Source organism: Pelophylax lessonae (assembly GCF_965119305.1).
Source record: "Pelophylax lessonae genome assembly, chromosome: 4".
Taxonomy (NCBI): Eukaryota; Metazoa; Chordata; class Amphibia; order Anura; family Ranidae; genus Pelophylax; species Pelophylax lessonae.
In genome coordinates, this window is record NC_138771.1 from 236828382 (window position 1) to 236846787 (window position 18406).

General features: G+C 38.7%; 2 protein-coding genes across 2 annotated transcripts in view; one reads left to right on the plus strand and one right to left on the minus strand.

Moving 5' to 3' along the window:
• IMMP2L (inner mitochondrial membrane peptidase subunit 2) overlaps positions 1-18406 on the plus strand; it is a gene marked incomplete at its 3' end in the record, with an annotated part of 1518208 nt that overhangs the window by 606555 nt on the left and 893247 nt on the right. The window lies entirely within an intron of this gene.
• Positions 520-18406, minus strand: part of LRRN3 (leucine rich repeat neuronal 3) — a 103793-nt gene continuing 85906 nt past the window's right edge. The window contains exon 2 of the mRNA XM_082255166.1: positions 520-3805. Coding sequence (XP_082111292.1) covers positions 1340-3463 — 2124 coding nt within the window. The 5' untranslated portion in view covers positions 3464-3805 and the 3' untranslated portion in view covers positions 520-1339. The remainder of the gene's footprint in view (positions 3806-18406) is intronic.

Genomic DNA, 18406 nt, shown 5'->3' on the forward strand with positions numbered 1-18406 from the left:
TATATTATTATTATTATTATTATTATTATTATACAGGATTTATATAGCGCCAACAGTTTGCACAGCGCTTATTTTTTTTTTTTTTTTGCACGGATTGCATCTATAACGAACCAATTATGGCACAGAATATTCACAACACTTTATTGACTTGATGATTTTTTATATATTTAATTTAAATGTTAATATATTCATTTATTTTTTTTATGGTAACATTTTTTTGCATAACAGTTTTCAATGACATTGCACAATATTGGTTGTTTTATTGTTGCCAAATTGTTGGTGGCAAAAAACATACATTGAATGACAATGCAGGGATTTTACCATTTAATTTGTGAAAGGAATCCACACCCTTTCACCTAACAGATTGACAATCACTATATCACCACACCTTAGCGCGGGGACATTCACATTATTTAGTATATAAAGCTGACCATATAAATTTGATACCACATACCAGTAATGTGAATTTCATAAAGGTATCTTTCTGGTTAACATTACAATAATTCAATGTTAATTCATTAAAAACACACTCATGTTTTATATAAATACAGTCACATTACACAGAAATCCTTTGTATAAAATGTAGCCACTGAGCCCAAAGTCTGACAGTGAATTTTCAATAACACCCTCTAGTTTTATTGAAAGTACTAAGTACTAGCTTAGGGGTCTTTCTCGATGCTTTCCGCATACTTTGTACAGGATTATAGCTTTGTGGTACTTTAGTAAATCCATGGATAATGTGTACAGTGCACAAATGCTTATGGCTTTTCAGCATGATTTTCTTATTTTGTATCCAATGTATTTTTAGTACGTGTCCTTATCACATAACAAAAGATCCTTGGTACAAGTAAGTTTTATTAATCAAAAAATGTTTTTTTTTTTCCATAAAAAAGATTTACATATTTACTGTCTCTATCTACTACACTACAGAAATGCCATTTTCATTACACCACGTGCCAATTCTATTTTATTTTGTCATTTGTCAAAACTCTTGGCTAAAATGTGTAATACATCACAGAAGGAGGTATTGCTCAGTTTAACTACAGTATAATGTAGAAAACAAATACATAAAACATAAGCTATATTTTTATTTTGTATTTAACAAAAAAGTCATAGTTCTTAGCTTTATTTATAGATATATTATTGTCTCAATGAAGCATTTGCTTGCTTGGCTTAAAATAAATAGTAAGCCATTTACCAGGGATACTTTTTAGGCAGCAGTGACATAGTTATTTCTTTTTTCACTCCTAGAAAACAGTATTTTCTCTCATTCAATAGCACAGCTAAAACCTTGTGCTTGTTTGTATTCCATAGGTTAAGCTCCCAAATTGGTGTTTTTTTAAGGGATGAGACTTGGTACTTGTATAACTGTAGATTTGACCTCAAGAGATGTGCTTTCTTTGCCAACATTCCAAAGACTCAACAAAGGAGGATATAGGTCATTATAAGCAAATGTTGGTGTCTGTAGAAGATTCCTGGAATATTTTTGATCAGTGTTACCCCTCAAATATAAAGATATATAGTTGAAAATGTATGAAACACTAATGATTCCAAAAAGTCCTCCCAAAATGATAATCATTGCAGAAGAATTAAAGGTTTTATTATGTTTGGACATGGTGTCTGGTCCTTTAGTGGTGACATTTATGCACTGCTTTTCAATTTGTTCATAGATAGTGGGTACATTAATGCAAATGGTGTACTCTGTGAGTGGACTGAGGCGTGTTAAATTGTATTGTTTTATATCTGATGGCAACCGAACATTCTGAGCAATTTTGGTGGATTGTGCATTCATGAAGGCAGTCCACTGCACACTGGATTTAAAAATCTTTGATGCTGATTTCCAAGACACCATGATAGAATTGGTCTGAACTTCCCTAATGTCAATATTGATAGATTCATTGACCTCTTCTGGCAAGGACCCATCCACTGTGATTATAATTGTTTTTAAATCCGCACCTACTAGGTTTTTAGCTACACATGTATATAGTCCAGCTTCTAGGATGCTTATATTATTAATTTCCAAGGTACCTTCAGAATTAACATAAAATTGCCCAGAAACAATGTTTGGTTGGAGTTTAGAGCCCGAAGGTGTAATCCAGTAAATTTCTGGCTCGGGTTCTGCTGTTGCTCTGCAGTGTAGTGAAACTGAACTACCAGTCTTCATATCCAAATCTGACGGAAAGCTTTGAGGAGCAATTAATGGTAAACATATTTCCATCATTTCCCTAAAATGTATATATCTGACGTTTTGTCCATGGAATTCAGGAGGGTCAACACAGAATAGGGAATCCGTTTCCATAAATCGTATATTGGTTTTATTCATATTTATCCAGCGGTTTACGCAGTCGCATCTGATAGGGTTGCTGTGTATGCTTATTTCCTTAAGGTTAGGCAAGGCTTCAATAGTACTCTGATAAAGGGCACTAAGGGAATTGCTGTTAAGCATGAGGGTTTCCAGCTTAGGGAGTCTATAAAAAGCATTGGGGTGAATGTATGCTAATTTGGGATTATTGGTTGCCTCTATTTTTCTGAGTTCAGGCAAGTTCTCAATGGCGAGACTGTCTATTGAAACTAGATCAGGCATGTTATTAATGCCTAGCTCCTTTAATTGTAACATATTGCTAAAATCACCTCTTTGTATCCTCTTAATGGGATTTTTATTCAGATCCAAAAACTTAAGGTTCAGAACCTTCTGAAGAGCAACCGAGGGGATACTATCAAATCTGTTGTCATAAAAAGAAATGCTTTCCAAATTTTCAAGACCTGTGAAAACATTATCAGGAATTTGTGTGAGATTTATTCCCGCTAAGACCAGGCTGCGCAGATTGATAAGAGGCTTAAAGTTCATATCTTCCATTTTGACTATTGGATTTTCACCAATCATGAGGATTTCAAGACGTGGCATGGCTTCAAACCATTGTTTCTTCACCACCTGCAATCTATTTGAATTAAGGTGTAGTCGGAGTAAGTTGCCCACCCCAACAAATGCATTTGGTGAAATTGTGGATATTAGATTATGGTTAATGTAGAGCTCTTGTAAATTTTGCAGCCCAGAAAAACAATCCTCGGTCAGCTCTACTAATTTATTTTCTTCAAGGTACACAGAAAGTATCTGATGGGCATGTGTGAAATTTATATTGACCATGGAGGACAGATTGTTCTGGGATAAATCCAGCCCTGTAAGATTTACTGGAAAATAATCTGCATCCTTAACTTCTTCAATGTTGTTTGCTTGTAAAAGTAAAATCTGTGTATTTGCAGGTAACCTCTCTGGGATACTGTTAAGATTTAATGCATTACAATCCACTGTAAGAGCTTCAATGTAAATGGATTTTGGCGTGAACCATGGTCGAACTTCACATGTGCACAGTTGTGGACAATAAATTTTTTTCTGAGCAGAATGCACAACTGCAGCAAAAATTAGTCCAAGTAGTAGGTTTAGTCTAAGTTTTATTTCTCTCATTTTCTTTTCTTCAGTTCCTAATAATTGTCTTGTTGTGCTGAATCAGCAGTTTATCGTTCTCTGTTATATATTAATATCAAAGTGGTCACTTCATGAGAACTTTGCTTGTATTTAACCAGATTAATAGCACAAATGTGTAGTATTCCTTAAAAGGGAAAACAAGTTGTGTCATTTTTTAGAAGATCCCCACATACTGTTAGTTTGAAGGTCACTCTGGTCTTGATGTACATCAAAAAGCCACTGTGTTACTATAGATTCCGGAGGTGGCCATTGATGAAGCAGGTTACTTAGAAGCATTAAATTCCCATATCTGATTAGTGGTAGATTTTGTAGCATAGAGATCTGAGAATAAAGACAAAATAGCAATTACTTATTGAAATAGCAAATATTGCAAATATATACAGGTAACTTAGGCTCCACGACCCAAAATCCTTTCTCTGTCTGTATATACTGTAGATCCATGCAGGTACAGTATCTCACAAAAGTGAGTACACCTCTCACATTTTTGTAAATATTTTATTATATCTTTTCATGTGAGAACACGAAAGAGAAGAAATGACGCTTTGCCACAATGTAAAATAGTGAGTGTACAGCTTGTATAACAGTTTAAATTTGCTGTCCCCTCAAAATAACTCAACACACAGCCATTAATGTCTAAAACGCTGGCAACAAAAGTGAGTACACACCTAAGTGAAAATGTCCAAATTGGGCCCAATTAGCCTCCCCATGAGTTGTCATGTGACTCATTAGTGTTACAAAGTCTCAGGTGTAAATGGGGAGCAGGTGTGTTAAATTTGGTTTTATCACGCTCACTCTCTCATACTGGTCACTGGAAGTTCAACATGGCACCTCATGGCAAAGAACTCTCTGAGGATCTGAAAAAAAGAATTGTTGCTCTACATAAAGATGGCCTAGGTTATAAGAAGATTGCCAAGACCCTGAAACTGAGCTGCAGCATGGTGGCCAAGACCATACAGCGGTTTAACAGGACAGGTTCAACTCAGAACAGGCCTCGTCATGGTCGACCAAAGCAGTTAAATGCAGCATTACTGCAGAGGTTAAAGGGGGTCCGCCTGTCAGTGCTCAGACAACAAACCCGCACATTGCATCAAATTAGTCTGCATGGCTGTCGTCCCAGAAGGAAGCCTCTTCTAAAGCCTCTTCTGATGCACAAGAAAGTCTGCAAAAAGTTTGCTGAAGACAAGCAGACTAAGGACATGGATTACTGGAACCAGGTCCTGTGGTCTGATGAGACCAAGACAAACTTATTTGGTTCAGATGGTGTCAGTCATGTGTGGCGGCAACCAGGTGAGGAGTACAAAGACAAGTGTGTCTTGCCTACAGTCAAGCATGGTGATGGGAGTGTCATGTTCTGGGGCTGCATGAGTACTGCTGGAACTAGGGAGCTACAGTTCATTGAGGGAACCATTAATGCCCACATGCACTGTGACATACTGAAGCAGAGCATGATCCCCTCTCTTTGGAGACTGGGCCGCAGAGCAGTATTCCAACATGATAACGACCCCAAACACGCCTCTAAGATGACCACTGCCTTGCTAAAGATGCTGAGGGTAAAGGTGATGGACTGGCCAAGCATGTCTCCAGACCTAAACCCTATTTAGCATCTGTGGGGCATCCTCAAATGGAAGGTGGAGGAGCGCAAGGTCTCTAACATCCACCAACTCTGTGATGTCATCATGGAGGAGTGAAAGAGTACTCAAGTGGCAACCTGTGAAGCTCTGGTGAACTCCATGCCCAAGAGCAGGGGTCCTCAAACTTTGTAAACAGGGGGCCAGTTCACGTTCCCTCAGACACTGTTGGGGGCTGGACTATAGTTTGAAAAAAAATATGAACGAATTCCAATGCGCATATTTTTTATTGGTTTTATTTATATAGTGGCGGCTGGTGCTCAAAATTTTTGGGGGGGCGCAAACAGAAAAATGTAATAGTTATTGCTTTGCGATAAAAAACGCTGTAAAAAAATGTGTGACTTTGAGGTCACAAAAGTGTGAAAGGGGCCATTAGTAATCAAGGTATAGTGTGCCCCCATCAATGCAGACAGACCACAGTATGCCCCCTTTCAATGCAGAGAGACCACAGCGTGCCCCCTTTCAATGCAGAGAGACCACAGCATGCCGTGCCCCCTTTCAATGCAGAGAGATCACAGCATGCCCCCTTTTAATGCAGAGAGACCAGCGTGCCCCCTTTCAATGCAGAGAGACCAGCGTGCCCCCTTTCAATGCAGAGCGACCAGCGTGCATCCTTTCAATGCAGAGAGACCAGCGTGCCCCCTTTCAATGCAGAGAGACCAGCGTGCCCCCTTTCAATGCAGAGCGACCAGCGTGCCCCCTTTCAATGCAGAGAGACCAGCGTGCCCCCTTCAATGCAGAGACCAGCGTGCCCCCTTTTAATGCAGAGACCATCGTGCCCCCTTTCAATGCAGAGACCATCGTGCCCCCTTTCAATGCAGAGACCAGCGTGCCCCCTTTCAATGCAGAGACCTGTGTGCCCCCTTTCAATGCAGAGACCAGCATGCCCCCTTTCAATGCAGAGACCAGCGTGCCCCCTTCAATGCAGAGACCATCGTGCCCCCTTTCAATGCAGAGACCAGCGTGCCCCCTTTCAATGCAGAGACCAGCGTGCCCCTTTCAATGCAGAGACCAGCATGCCCCCTTTCAATGCAGAGACCAGTGTGCCCCCTTTCAATGCAGAGACCATCGTGCCCCCTTTCAATGCAGAGACCATTGTGCGCCCTTTCAATGCAGAGACCATCGTGCCCCCATCAATGCAGAGACCATCGTGCCCCCTTTCATTGCAAAGACCAGCATGCCCCCTTTCAATGCAGAGACCATCGTGCCCCCTTTCAATGCAGAGACCATCATGCCCCCTTCAATGCAGAGACCATCGTGCCCCCTTTCAATGCAAAGACCAGCGTGCCCCCTTAAATGCAGAGACCATCGTGCCGTGCCCCCTTCAATGCAGAGAGACCAGTCAGTGCACTTACCTGCAACAGTGGCTTCTCCTCAGTCCCCCGACGTCTCGAGTCCTCCCCCCTTCTCCTTGGCCAGGAGAAGGATCCGTGTGACAATAGCGAATTTTCATTCGCTATTGTCACACAAATGGGTGGGCTAGGGTGTAGTGCTCTGCGCCCCGGGTCCACCCTTTTCTGAAGCCTATTTGAGCCTCTGGCTCTAATTAGGTGATTCATGAAGAGAAAAAAACATGAAACATACATCCCGGTCGGTGGGCCAGGTCCAGGACCCTGGCGGGCCTGTATTCTGAGGACCCCTGCCCAAGAGGGTTAAGGCAGTGCTGGAAAATAGTGGTGGCCACGCAAAATATTGACACTTTGGGCCCAATTTGGACATTTTCACTTAGGGGTGTACTCACTTTTATTGCCAGAGGTTTAGACATTGATGGCTGTGTGTTGAGTTATTTTGAGGGGACAGAAAATTGACACCGTTATACAAGCTGTACACTCACTACTTTACATTGTAGCAAAGTGTAATTTTTTCAGTGTTGTCAAGACATAAAAAGATATAATAAAATATTTACAAAAACGTGATGGATGTACTCACTTTTGTGAGGTACTGTATATGATAAATGACCTTGCACTTTCATGTTTCTAACAGTAGCAATTTGTGTGGAGTTGCTGACCTTTTTATAGGCATTTTATTTGGGTTGACGTGTGACTCATAGCATAAACCTCCTGTAGCTGGCTTTTCTTAAACACAGAAAGAGACAATGCATTCCCTGAGCTAACAATACTTTGTGGGGGAGGAAATTCAGTGTGAACGTTTTGCTGTTTGAATGCCACTGTACTATATTCTCTAATCACTAAATGAAATTAGATGCAGAGCTTTCACAAATGCAACACGATTTTGTGCTATATCTGTCCCAAAATCTAAAATTCCAGGAAGTTTAGAAAAATCAACATTACAAGTTAAGAAATATCCTGAAAATAAAATTTTGGGTTTCAAATGCAATACATTTATTCTTAGAAATTTTGAATGCATATAAATAGTGATTTAAATCTTTTAATAAATAAAAAGTGTGTTATTCATTTTCCCATTAGGCAAACTCATTCTGAGCTCTTTAAACCAAACACTTGGTTCCACACTAAATAGATAGATATAAATACAATCAAAAACACAAGAAGCAATCACAGAGTTATATTTGGGTATTTATTATTTCATTTATTAGGCATTATACTATTTCCGTTTGTGGTGAAAAGATTTTTCCAGTAATATACCATTATCTCAAGGTCATGACAGTGACTAGGATAATCATTCCTAAATTACAGAATTCCTGCACCCCATGACCAGGGAAAATCTCCAGAGCTTCCTCTTTGTCCGTATACATTCAGTCATTTGATAATACAATTGTTATAGACTGGATTGGGAGACAGTCTTCAAAGCTGACTTTGATGACAGATTAGATGACATAAATGTATCTATGTATTGCTAATATCCTAAGAGTCTTCGTAATTGCATTAAAAAAAAAAAAAAAACACCTTTAGTGTAAACCTTTTCCTTTTTTCTAGGTCATTAACCTCTTCAATACTGGCCACTTTTACCCACTTCCTGCCCAGGCCAATTTTCAGCTTTCAGCACTGTCACACTTTGAATGACATTTGCGCAATCATGCAACACTGTACCCAAATTAAATTTGTATCATATTTTTTTTTACAAAATAGAGTTTTTTTTCTTTATGCCATTTAATCACCACTGGGTTTTTATTTTTTATTTTTTTGATACATAAACACAAAAAGAATTGAATTTTAAAAAAATGCATTTTTCTTGTATAAGGCAGAACTTTGATTTCCTGGATTTTTTTTCCACTTCAAAAAAAAAGGTTTTGTATTTGGAAAATAAATCCACTAAGTTGTTGTAAAATGTAGAGTAAAAAAAAATAACAAATGCAATGAAACAGGACATGCACAAAAATGAACACTGATCTGATATTTGTGAATATCTTGTCAAGCGATGTATGGCATGTTTTTTAGTATGCTTGTTTCAGTCCCAGGCTGAACTACTCTACATTCTGCCTGTTCAAGCTGCACACCAGAGAAAAAATGTACCATTCATTCCTATGCGTTCTGTCAGTGATAAATGTGCACCAGAACCAGGCATAGTTTGCTGTCCTAAGAGAAAGAGATATAGTTCTGAAATGGTCATATATCTTTCTGTATAGTTGACTTAACCTGTGCAAGTGCAGCAATCAGAACATGGTTGAGCAAGTAGTGCTTGTTTTACAGACCTCAACTGCCAGAAGGACCAAGCAATGAACCTCAGAACATATTTGAATTCCCTACAGCAATGTCTTTTTTTATAACTTGATTTTAACACTTGTCTTTCTGAATCTAATTTCTATTTGAAAGCTATTTTCGTATGGCTTGGTTTTTCTTGCTTTGGGCTACTAACATATTTTCCCCTTTGAAAAAAGAAAACAAAAATAAGTTTTCCCTTTATAACTTATAATTTCTAGTTATATAATTGTAATGCCTTCCCACCTTCACAGCAAGTTTTCCATGATAGAAGGGTGTATGTTTCTGCATTACTGTAATGGCTTTCTTGATAAGGAAACAATGTTAACAAAAAAAAAAAAAAAAAAAACTGCTAAACTCAGATTATTATAAGTGTCTATTGAAAGGCAGATATCTCTCTGAAGACGAGAGGTCACCTACCTTTCATCCAACAACTTCTACATTGCTTGAACCCATGCATTTTCATTGCCAGTTTGTGTAATGATTAAAGCATCCCTGCCATTAAATCTAAGAATTCCAATTAGCCATACCTGTAAAAGAAGACTGCGACTTCTTACCTTTCTGACTGCCGGTGCTGCCAGAACATACCTGCATTAACAAAAGATTTTCATGTTATGTCTGCAGGGAATCAGAGACTCCTGGGAGGGTAGATCTCCCATGACCTGAAGCTCTCTGTGGTTCCTCCTGCTGACCTCCACCTCATTTGTTTCCTGTAATGTGTAGAGGTCAGTATAAGGAAGTATCAGTTTTCCTGCGTTCTTCGCAGAATGAATGGATAAGCATACTGGCAGCGGGGGAAAAAAAGTATTCACAGCTTTTCTTTACAGATATGACTGTTTGAATTTTTTATTGATTGGGGTCACTGTAACCACTTGTCTACTGGGGCAGTTTTTTTTTTATTTTTAGCACACGTTTTAACCCTTTCACTGCCAGAGCATTTGCAGACATGTTTAAAAAAATAATTTTAGGCCTGAAGATTATATAAAACCACCAAACATTAAATGTTTTCTGAAAGCAGATACCCTGGAGAATAAAATAGTGGTAGTTCCAATTTTGTATGTCATTATATTACAGCAGAGGTCTGGAAAATGCAAAATTTTCAGTAGAAAACACACTAAAGTGAATTTTTAGGGCAAACAAACAATAAGCTACCCAAATTTTTGGAAGACGAGGCTACACCAAAATAGATGCCCATGTCAAACCAATTTGCTTGCGCCCGTGAAATGGTGACAAACTTCGGTACCCCACATTGTCTATAGGCGATGTTTCAAAGCCCCCTATAGGTAATCAGTTTAGTGTTACGGAGGAGATCCTGTGCTCAAACTATTGCTCTCACTCTGGCGAAATGTACCATGTGTATCCCAATCAACGTTTTCATCTGTAGGCGCCTTCGGCGAGTACAGTTATGTTTGTACATGCGTATATGTAGGGGTGGGGGGGGGGGCTCAAAACTTTTTTGTGCTTGTGTGGAAACCCTCTGCTGTCTGCTCCGTATGAAGTATCAACCTGGCAGCAAAAAAGTTAAAGTCTGCATTTTTTGCGAGAAACTACTGTAAACCTCAAAATGTATATATGTTCTGAAAGCAGAGACTCCTGGAGAACAAAATGTTGGTAGTTGCAACTTTATATGTTGCATGATATTTGTGCAGTTATTTATCAAACACATTTTTCTATACCCTACAATAATACTTTACTGAGAAACTATTTTCTTTTTTGCATTATTTTCCAGCAAAGTTTGAAAAATAGAAAACAATTAAAAACTATTCTGGACAGAAAATGAGAATTCAGTTTGATATGCAAAGTTGCTAGAGATGATATGCAAAGTTGAAGAGAGCCAAATAAACTGACACATACCAAACCTTTCAGAGATTAGTCTGGCCCCAGAGGCTTTATTTACTTCTGGACTTTAAGATGGTTGGCTTACCAATAGTTATTATGCCCTGCATTTCTTGTATCCGGTCCTCAATTCTGAGAATGTATCAAGACAAATCTTATCTTTATAATAAAGCCATTTTTATTTTTTTGAATTCCCTGTCTGTGAATTTAGTGTGCTTGCCCTCTAATTATTTGTAATTTGAAAAGACCTTGGGGTTGATTTACTAAAACCAAAGAGTGATAAATCTGGTGCAGATCTGCATGGTTGCCAATCAGCTTCAACTTGTTCAATTAAGTTTTGAAAAATAAAACTGGAAGTTGATTGGTTTCTATGCAGATCTGCATCACATTTTGCACTTTCCATTTTTAGTAAATCAAACCCTTTATGTTTATAAAACACTTTGCTATATAGATTAATAAAATTAAATGGCTGGATACATGCATTGCATTAGTGATGTAGACATTCTTAGAGGAGAAGCACATTTTACATTATAAATTACATTTTAAATCAGTTTAGCCAGAGACTTTTTGGCATTTGCCATATTGCTTACCCGTCATGTGTTTGATATCACACTGAGTGGCTTAAGGTACATGTATATATAGAACTGGACAGGATTGATTATGCTTTCAAACTTTTGGAATTGGATGGACGTCTAGGTGCCCTTTTACAATAGACTATATTAAAACTCTGTTTCTGTGCTACGCTTACCAAAGTGCCATGTCACCAATAAATATTGGCAGGCATAAAGAAAGTAATATCTAATGTCAGTTTTGGATTAGAAAAAATATTTCCATTACATTAGGATACTGATAATTGTTGCCTAAAGCTAAACTCAATAGTTAATGAGAACAGTAATGGAACAGTGTAACTAAAGAGCAGTAAGAGAATGCTGTCCGTCTCGGTCATGTAGTATGCCATGAGGATCTGCATAAATTGATTTCTATTTTATTTTAATGTAATTTTTTCCCCTGTTGCATAACATTGAGAATAACATGCTAAAACAATATTTTATTTTTTCAAATATCTCCAAGGCACATATTTTTTACAAGTACTTTCACAGAGTTGTTTGTTATTACATGCTTATGAGGGATGTAGAATTAATGAATGAGTTAGAAGAAATCAATTTTTCTTTTTCCTGCAAATCTTCATAGTTACATAATTGGTAAAGCTAAAAAAAGACATCAGCCCATCTAGTTCAACCTGTGTAGGTGGGGGTATGTATTTTTGTCTCTAACACTTCCCATAACCCTGTATATTGGTTATGCTAAGATGCCTAGCTAAAAGTTTTTTTTAAATTGTCCACATTTCCCACTTTATATACTGTGGATGAGTTCATAATAATCATCAAGTCATTGGAGAATTGCATTAATTAGGAGTATATGCTATCATGATTAATCAGTTCCATGAATCTCAACGTATTGAAGAAATCTTCCTACAGATATTTAACCACTTCTCCCAAACCGACGTACCAGAAGAAGTGGTTGTACCAGGGTGATACTTGTGGCTAGAGGCATCACCCCAGTACTGTTTTTTAGAGCCGGTGGTCAGCTTTCTAGTGATAACAACCGATTCAGCCCAGCAGCCGCTCAGCCATTATTACAAGGAGTGGGAGGGGATGTTCCCCCACCCTCCCGCTGCCTTACGCCGCTCCGACCGGGTCTCCTGTCTCACCGGGAGACCTGAGCGACCAGCCGTCACGTCCACCAACTGGTCCGGAACGAAGCTGGATGCGGCTTTAATCGGGTCTCTGATGTAGTAACCCGGAAATGACATCACTTCTGGTTCTATTTGGCTGCCAATCTTAAAAAAAAAACGACAGTATTCAAAAACGCAAATTTTGGCATTTTGAATACTTTTAGGTGCAAAGGAGGTCTTTGGAGTCTTTTACTCAGCATGACATCATCTTTCACAGTATACAAAAAAATTTTGATATTTAGTTTTTTTAATTTCAGTGAAGTGTATTTTTTCACAAAAAAATTGCATTTAAAAGACTGCTGCGCAAATACTATGTGACATAAATAATATTATAAAAAAATGACCGCCACTTTATTCTCCAGAGTCTTTGCTAAACAAATATATATAATGTTTGGTGGTTCTAGGTAATTTTCTAGCAAAAAAATACTGATTTTAACTTGTATGCAACAGGTGTCAGAAATAGGCCTGGTCCTTAAGTGGTTAAACCCTGTCAGGGTAAAAGACAATCCTAAAAGCCAGTCTCTTGCAGAAGCACAGGGCTTTGGGGATCACTGGCATCCTACCTCCGAAGCGTCAAAATCTGAAGAGACTGATGGAGATTGCCCACTGGAACAGAGGGAAGGTAGTAGACACAGGCTGCCTAAATTGTACAAAAGCTCTTCAATTGCAGAAAAGTATTTCCTTTATCCTGACAGGGTCAGGGTCACTAAATTGTCTGATGTTCAAACTGATTCACTCATCACTACATAGATTTGAGACTTTTTGTAACCCAGACAGCACATTTGCTATTTAGGTTTTATGTATACTGTATGTTTTCAGCTTTGATATAGCTTAGGCACTTTACAAAAGTCAGTTTTTTGGATTGTAATATTTTAAGAACATAAATGCTTGTCCAAGCATGCTGTGCAATTTGGAATTTAGCTTGGATACATACGATTTGGCTTACAATACATTCGTGTGATAATTAGGTTAACAATTGATAATTTTAACAGTACTCTTTTGTACTGTCATGAATGGGTTTTATTTATAACAGTTGTGGTAACTAGTGATCTGTGATTGGCTACAGCTAATCACATGGTGCTGGTACAGGGTGCTGTGATTGGCCCAGGTACCATGTGATAGCTGTGGGCCAATTAAAGCATAGGAAATATAGCTGTTATTAATGAATTTATTCATAATGACTTAGTTGACATTGTGATCATTGTAACTTTTCAGGTGTGCCTAAAGACCATCATTAAGTTGAAGCCAGTCATCAGAGCAGCAAGTTATCCTGTATCAGTAGGTTAAGTTCCAGCTATAATCAGAAAAAGGGAGCAGAGAAGTAGACTGTTGGGTTGTCTCTTTAGATAATCTATTACACTCTAAGAAGCCTTTGTTTTACTTCATGTTTTCAGCTTTGTTTTAATCAGTAAATACATGTGAAAGATTGTATATATTAGTGAAAAACAAAACATAGGAAGATTAAAAAATATAAGGCAAGCCATAGAGTATATAATCTTACTTCCTTTCGCCACAGGTTGAAGGAAAGAAAACCCCTTGATTCCCCCATCAACACAATGTTCTGCCAGCAGGGAACCTTCTCTCCTGGCACAACACAATGACCACTCCCAGCTGCTATGGCCGCCAGGCAGTGATCATATGAAAAAAATCCGATAGGACGGTTGTACTGAAGCCAATTGATTGATCGACTTCAGTACAACCAGTCTGCTGAAAGATGGATAGAATTTCAGCCTGTCCCTGCTGAACCAGCACAGACTTGATTCATCTATGACCAAGTTAGGACTTAAAAAAAAAAAAAATTACATAGAATTTATATAGTTTCCCTTTCACTTAGAAATGTTAGTAGCATATTCCCTCAGCACCAATAAAAAATCAACCTGACTGTGCTTCGTGTTTATAAGCCAAAGTAAATTCAGTAAGAGCATCAGGTGCTTTGCTATTGGCCCCAACAGTTTGGTCATCCTGTAAAGCCAGATTTAGATACCTTACTGCAGCAGCTAAAAGGCATTCGATTTCAGGTGCTCCAACCCTGTAATACTTCTTTCTCTCCACAGAGCAGATCCATTTTCTTCACGAAGTAGAACATTAAAACTAGTACACAGTATGTAGCTAAACTACAGAACATAGCTCTAGATCAGGGATAGGCATCCCTTAAGAGGTGGAGATCTACCTGAACAACATGGGAGAAATCAAAGATCCCCGGTCACAGTGTTGCCCAGTGTGGCCTCCTCACACCTGATTTAAATGTCTAATTGCCATACTACCGTGTTGCAATCGCATTCATTGCAAGACAATCATGGGTTTAAATTAGGTGATGAGGAGGCAACATATCACCTCCTCACCACCTGTCAAACACACATGAATTACTTTTCAGAGGAGCAGCAGTGCCTGTTGTTCTCGTGAATGAGCCCTTAGTTACATTCCGCAGCGGTACCCTTAGGACTCATTCACATGTAAAGTTGAGGGGTGGTAAAACCCTGCTTTGGAGTGTACCACCCCCAATCCCTACCCCCTTTAGCTGCTGAGGCAGAAGCCAAAGGTGTTCACATACCGCAGCAGGAAATAAGCCCCTTGTTGCTTTTGGTGGGTGCTACCGCCTGCGAATCGTGACCCATTCAAGTAAATGGGGACACTCTGCAAGTGCCCTGCAATTGCATGTTTCTGCGGGGTCCAAGGGGTTAAGCATGTGGTGAGAAAGCAACACAACACTGCCTGCTTTACCCCTTGTTTGCTGTACTGCACAAGGTTGCAGGGCACTTGCAGAGCGGTCTTGAATTCACTTAAATTGGTCTTGCTTGGTAGGTGCTACATCCACCAACCATGACAGGGTGTATAACTTCTGCTGTGACATGTGTACACCCTTGGTCACTGCAGCTAAAGGGGGTGCAGTTGGGGCGGGCCGGTAAAAACATACTTACTTAACTTTGGGTTTTACCCCCCCAACTGCAAATTAACCTTTACTGTTCTGAGCCCCCTAAAAGGCTGCTTTTACACTTTCACACTGATGTGCTGTAGTTTACCTGCACTGTGGGTGCAGTGCAGTGCATTTGCAACTTTTCTGGGTTAGCTGCGCTTTGCAGGTGTGGTACTGCACCCTTGGTGTGGGTAGACCACAGCACATACGTGTGAAAGCAGCCCTATACTATTATGCCCAGTGTGTTGCTTCACACTGACCTGAAGATCTCTCTTTCCTGCTGTTGGCACCACTCTGGAGACCCCTAGCTGGGATAAGAAGTAGAGTGCAGTTGGTATCACTCCGTATGGGACAAGAACCAGGACTATAAAGGAGGCATCAGCTTACATGGCTCTTGCTACTACAGCTCCAACCTTACAAGTAGTCCCTCTGCATTGCACTCCCTTTGATGCTCTGGAAAGGTGGGTCAGCAAGCCCAGACCGTGATCTACCAGTCACCTGTCCACGATCTACTGGTAGATCATGATCTACAGGTTGCTGACCCCCAATCTAGATGTATATAAATATTTATAGGTTATCCTTAGTATACCTTTTAATTAGCATTTCAGATTTTTTCTAACATTGCACCTCAAACTCCTGATTAGTTAGGCATATATACTTGCATATACACTTGCTTGCTTATGTTCTGAAAATTAGGGAGGTATGTACAGCTGATGCTTTTCATAAAACTTCTGGCTTTTAAATTATTAAAAAAACAATCTCTAATTCTTAATTGGAAACTATCCTATGAAATGAATGGGGTTAAAAATGTTGGTATATAGCGCTACCACCGTGCACAAACCAAATTGTGCAAAAACTGCTATTCAATGTTAAAATATATATATAATATTATAACCTTTGTGAAAAAGTGCACTGTGCTGGAGAAAATTGGCCTATAAGCCAACATGTGCTGGAATGAGAAAAGAAAATGTGCACTGTGCTACAGGATATTTTTTTCACAAAGGTTATAATATTATATATATATTTTAACATTGAATAGCAGTTTTTGCACAATTTGGTTTGTGCACGGTGGTAGCGCCATATACCAACATTTTTAACCCCATTCACTTCTTACCCTAGCGGTAGGTTGGAGGCAGCATAACCACCGCTCTACATACATTCATTTATCTACTTGCATGTATTTGTGTTACGAATACACTCCATAGCGCGGGTATTTTTATTTATTTATCCTATGAAATATATATCTATCCCAAATTGTTCCTTATAGTTTTGGATAGAGTGGAGAAGGGATAGAACTCCAGTTAGGTTTTACTGCTCTTCGGGACTCTGATTTTCCCTCACTTTCTGTTCTGGGGTGAATCTTTTACCACACAGGAAGTTATGGAAAGTCAGCAACAGCAACACAGACACCAAACAAAAAGCTGACAGACGTTTTAGCGTTCCCCAACTTAACTTAAAAAAAGCATCTTTTCATTTTTCTGTGTTGTCATTGAAAAAGTTCCTTCACTTTCTTTTCAGTGAAAAGGTTATCCTTGGGATAGGAAGTGAGGGGAGATCTCTTTATTGAAGTCCAACAGCAAAACCTGACAGGGGTTGTAACCCTTTCCAACTCTATCCTAGATTTTGGCAATTGATACAGTTTAACACTGACATAATTAACAAAAGGATGAGAAATCGGACATGTGCAAGTGCTTGTCTATCAGCCAAATGTGTGATGAGGCCTGGTGCATGATAATGGATTCTTCACCTCTCCCTTCATGATCATTCTCCGTGTTACCTAAAAGTCCTAACAAGCAGTACCTTGCAGTACTGTGTGCTAAAATTGGTTGCCTGTCATTGATGTGCTCATAACTGAATCCTATAACAAAGAAATATACAGTTTAGCTGTTCTGGGTGGCAATATATTGTACTTTATTTACATTCAGATGATTTCTTCATCCTACATTTAAGTGTTTTTGCATTCAAAATGCACAATATTACTAGACGTTTGATATTTAAAATCCTTTTTTGTTTCCACTTCTGTTTAAATTACATATTGTTTTTATCAAAATAATCTTTCCTGGACATGATGCGTTATAAAGAAGATACTTTCAGGAATCATCACACGAAGCCAGCATGTGGCAGTCCCTTGTCGTGTGCACCATTCCATATCTAATTGAATATATTTTTTGTTGATAGCTTTTGAGCACTGTCTGTGCGTATCTAAGTCCTGCCAGCTCTTTGTATATTAAAGATGGCTTTGTTTATCCTCAGTTGAGTGCTTTTGCCTGCATGCAGGTACCTTATTAAAATGCAAGTAAATTCTTTTGTCAAGCATGTTAATTATTATTTTTCATTGAGGATGCAAAAAATGAAAATGTCTAAGTCATTTTGACCCTTTGAGGACTAATTATCCCTGTTACATAGAATGGTTGGTTTGCCTTAATTAGGATTGTTTCAGTGGTTGTCATTTGATGGCTTACGCGCTGGTTCACAAGGGGGTGTCACTAATGCTTGAAATGGAAGACATTCAGTGCATGAATAAGCTATGCATTGTTTCTCGTCACTGGAGCAACAGACATGTAAGAACCAAGTCACACTGGGCAAAATGAAGAAAAGAGTGCATCAGTACTTGGCAATCTTTTTCTTTCCACTTCAATAGAGACACAGTGATGAAAATCAAATTGCAGCATTAGCACTGCAACGAGCCATGCTGGCAATAAGGCAAACAGCTAATTTCATGAGGACCGATTTAGAGGTGGCAAGCATTATCAAAGCACAGCTGTTCTCACAAAGGTATCTTTTGAAGCCACACAGAGATGTATCTCAATTTTTGAGATCAGAACTGTTTAACTGCAGAAATGGACAATGGCCCTTTATATATTTTCAACAGTTAAAGCCATCAAAAGGTTATGCTCAGAGTTTATGGTGGATTTGTCTGTCAATTGCCGAACAAAGCAGAAAAAGAAATCTACAGCAAATACCAATTTTGACTGACAGACGGATAACTCTTTTCAGGGCATGTAGATAAATGTACTATTGGTCATCTCATGTACAATTACCATGAAATATCAGTGCCAAAACAGTGATACAGATAGGTGCTTATGTCCTTTTAGAATAATGTAAGCAGCAAAAAAATGTTTCTTCCTAGTATTTAATTGACAATATTATTACTATATGGTTTATATCTGGTGGCTTATTTTAAAAAAGTTA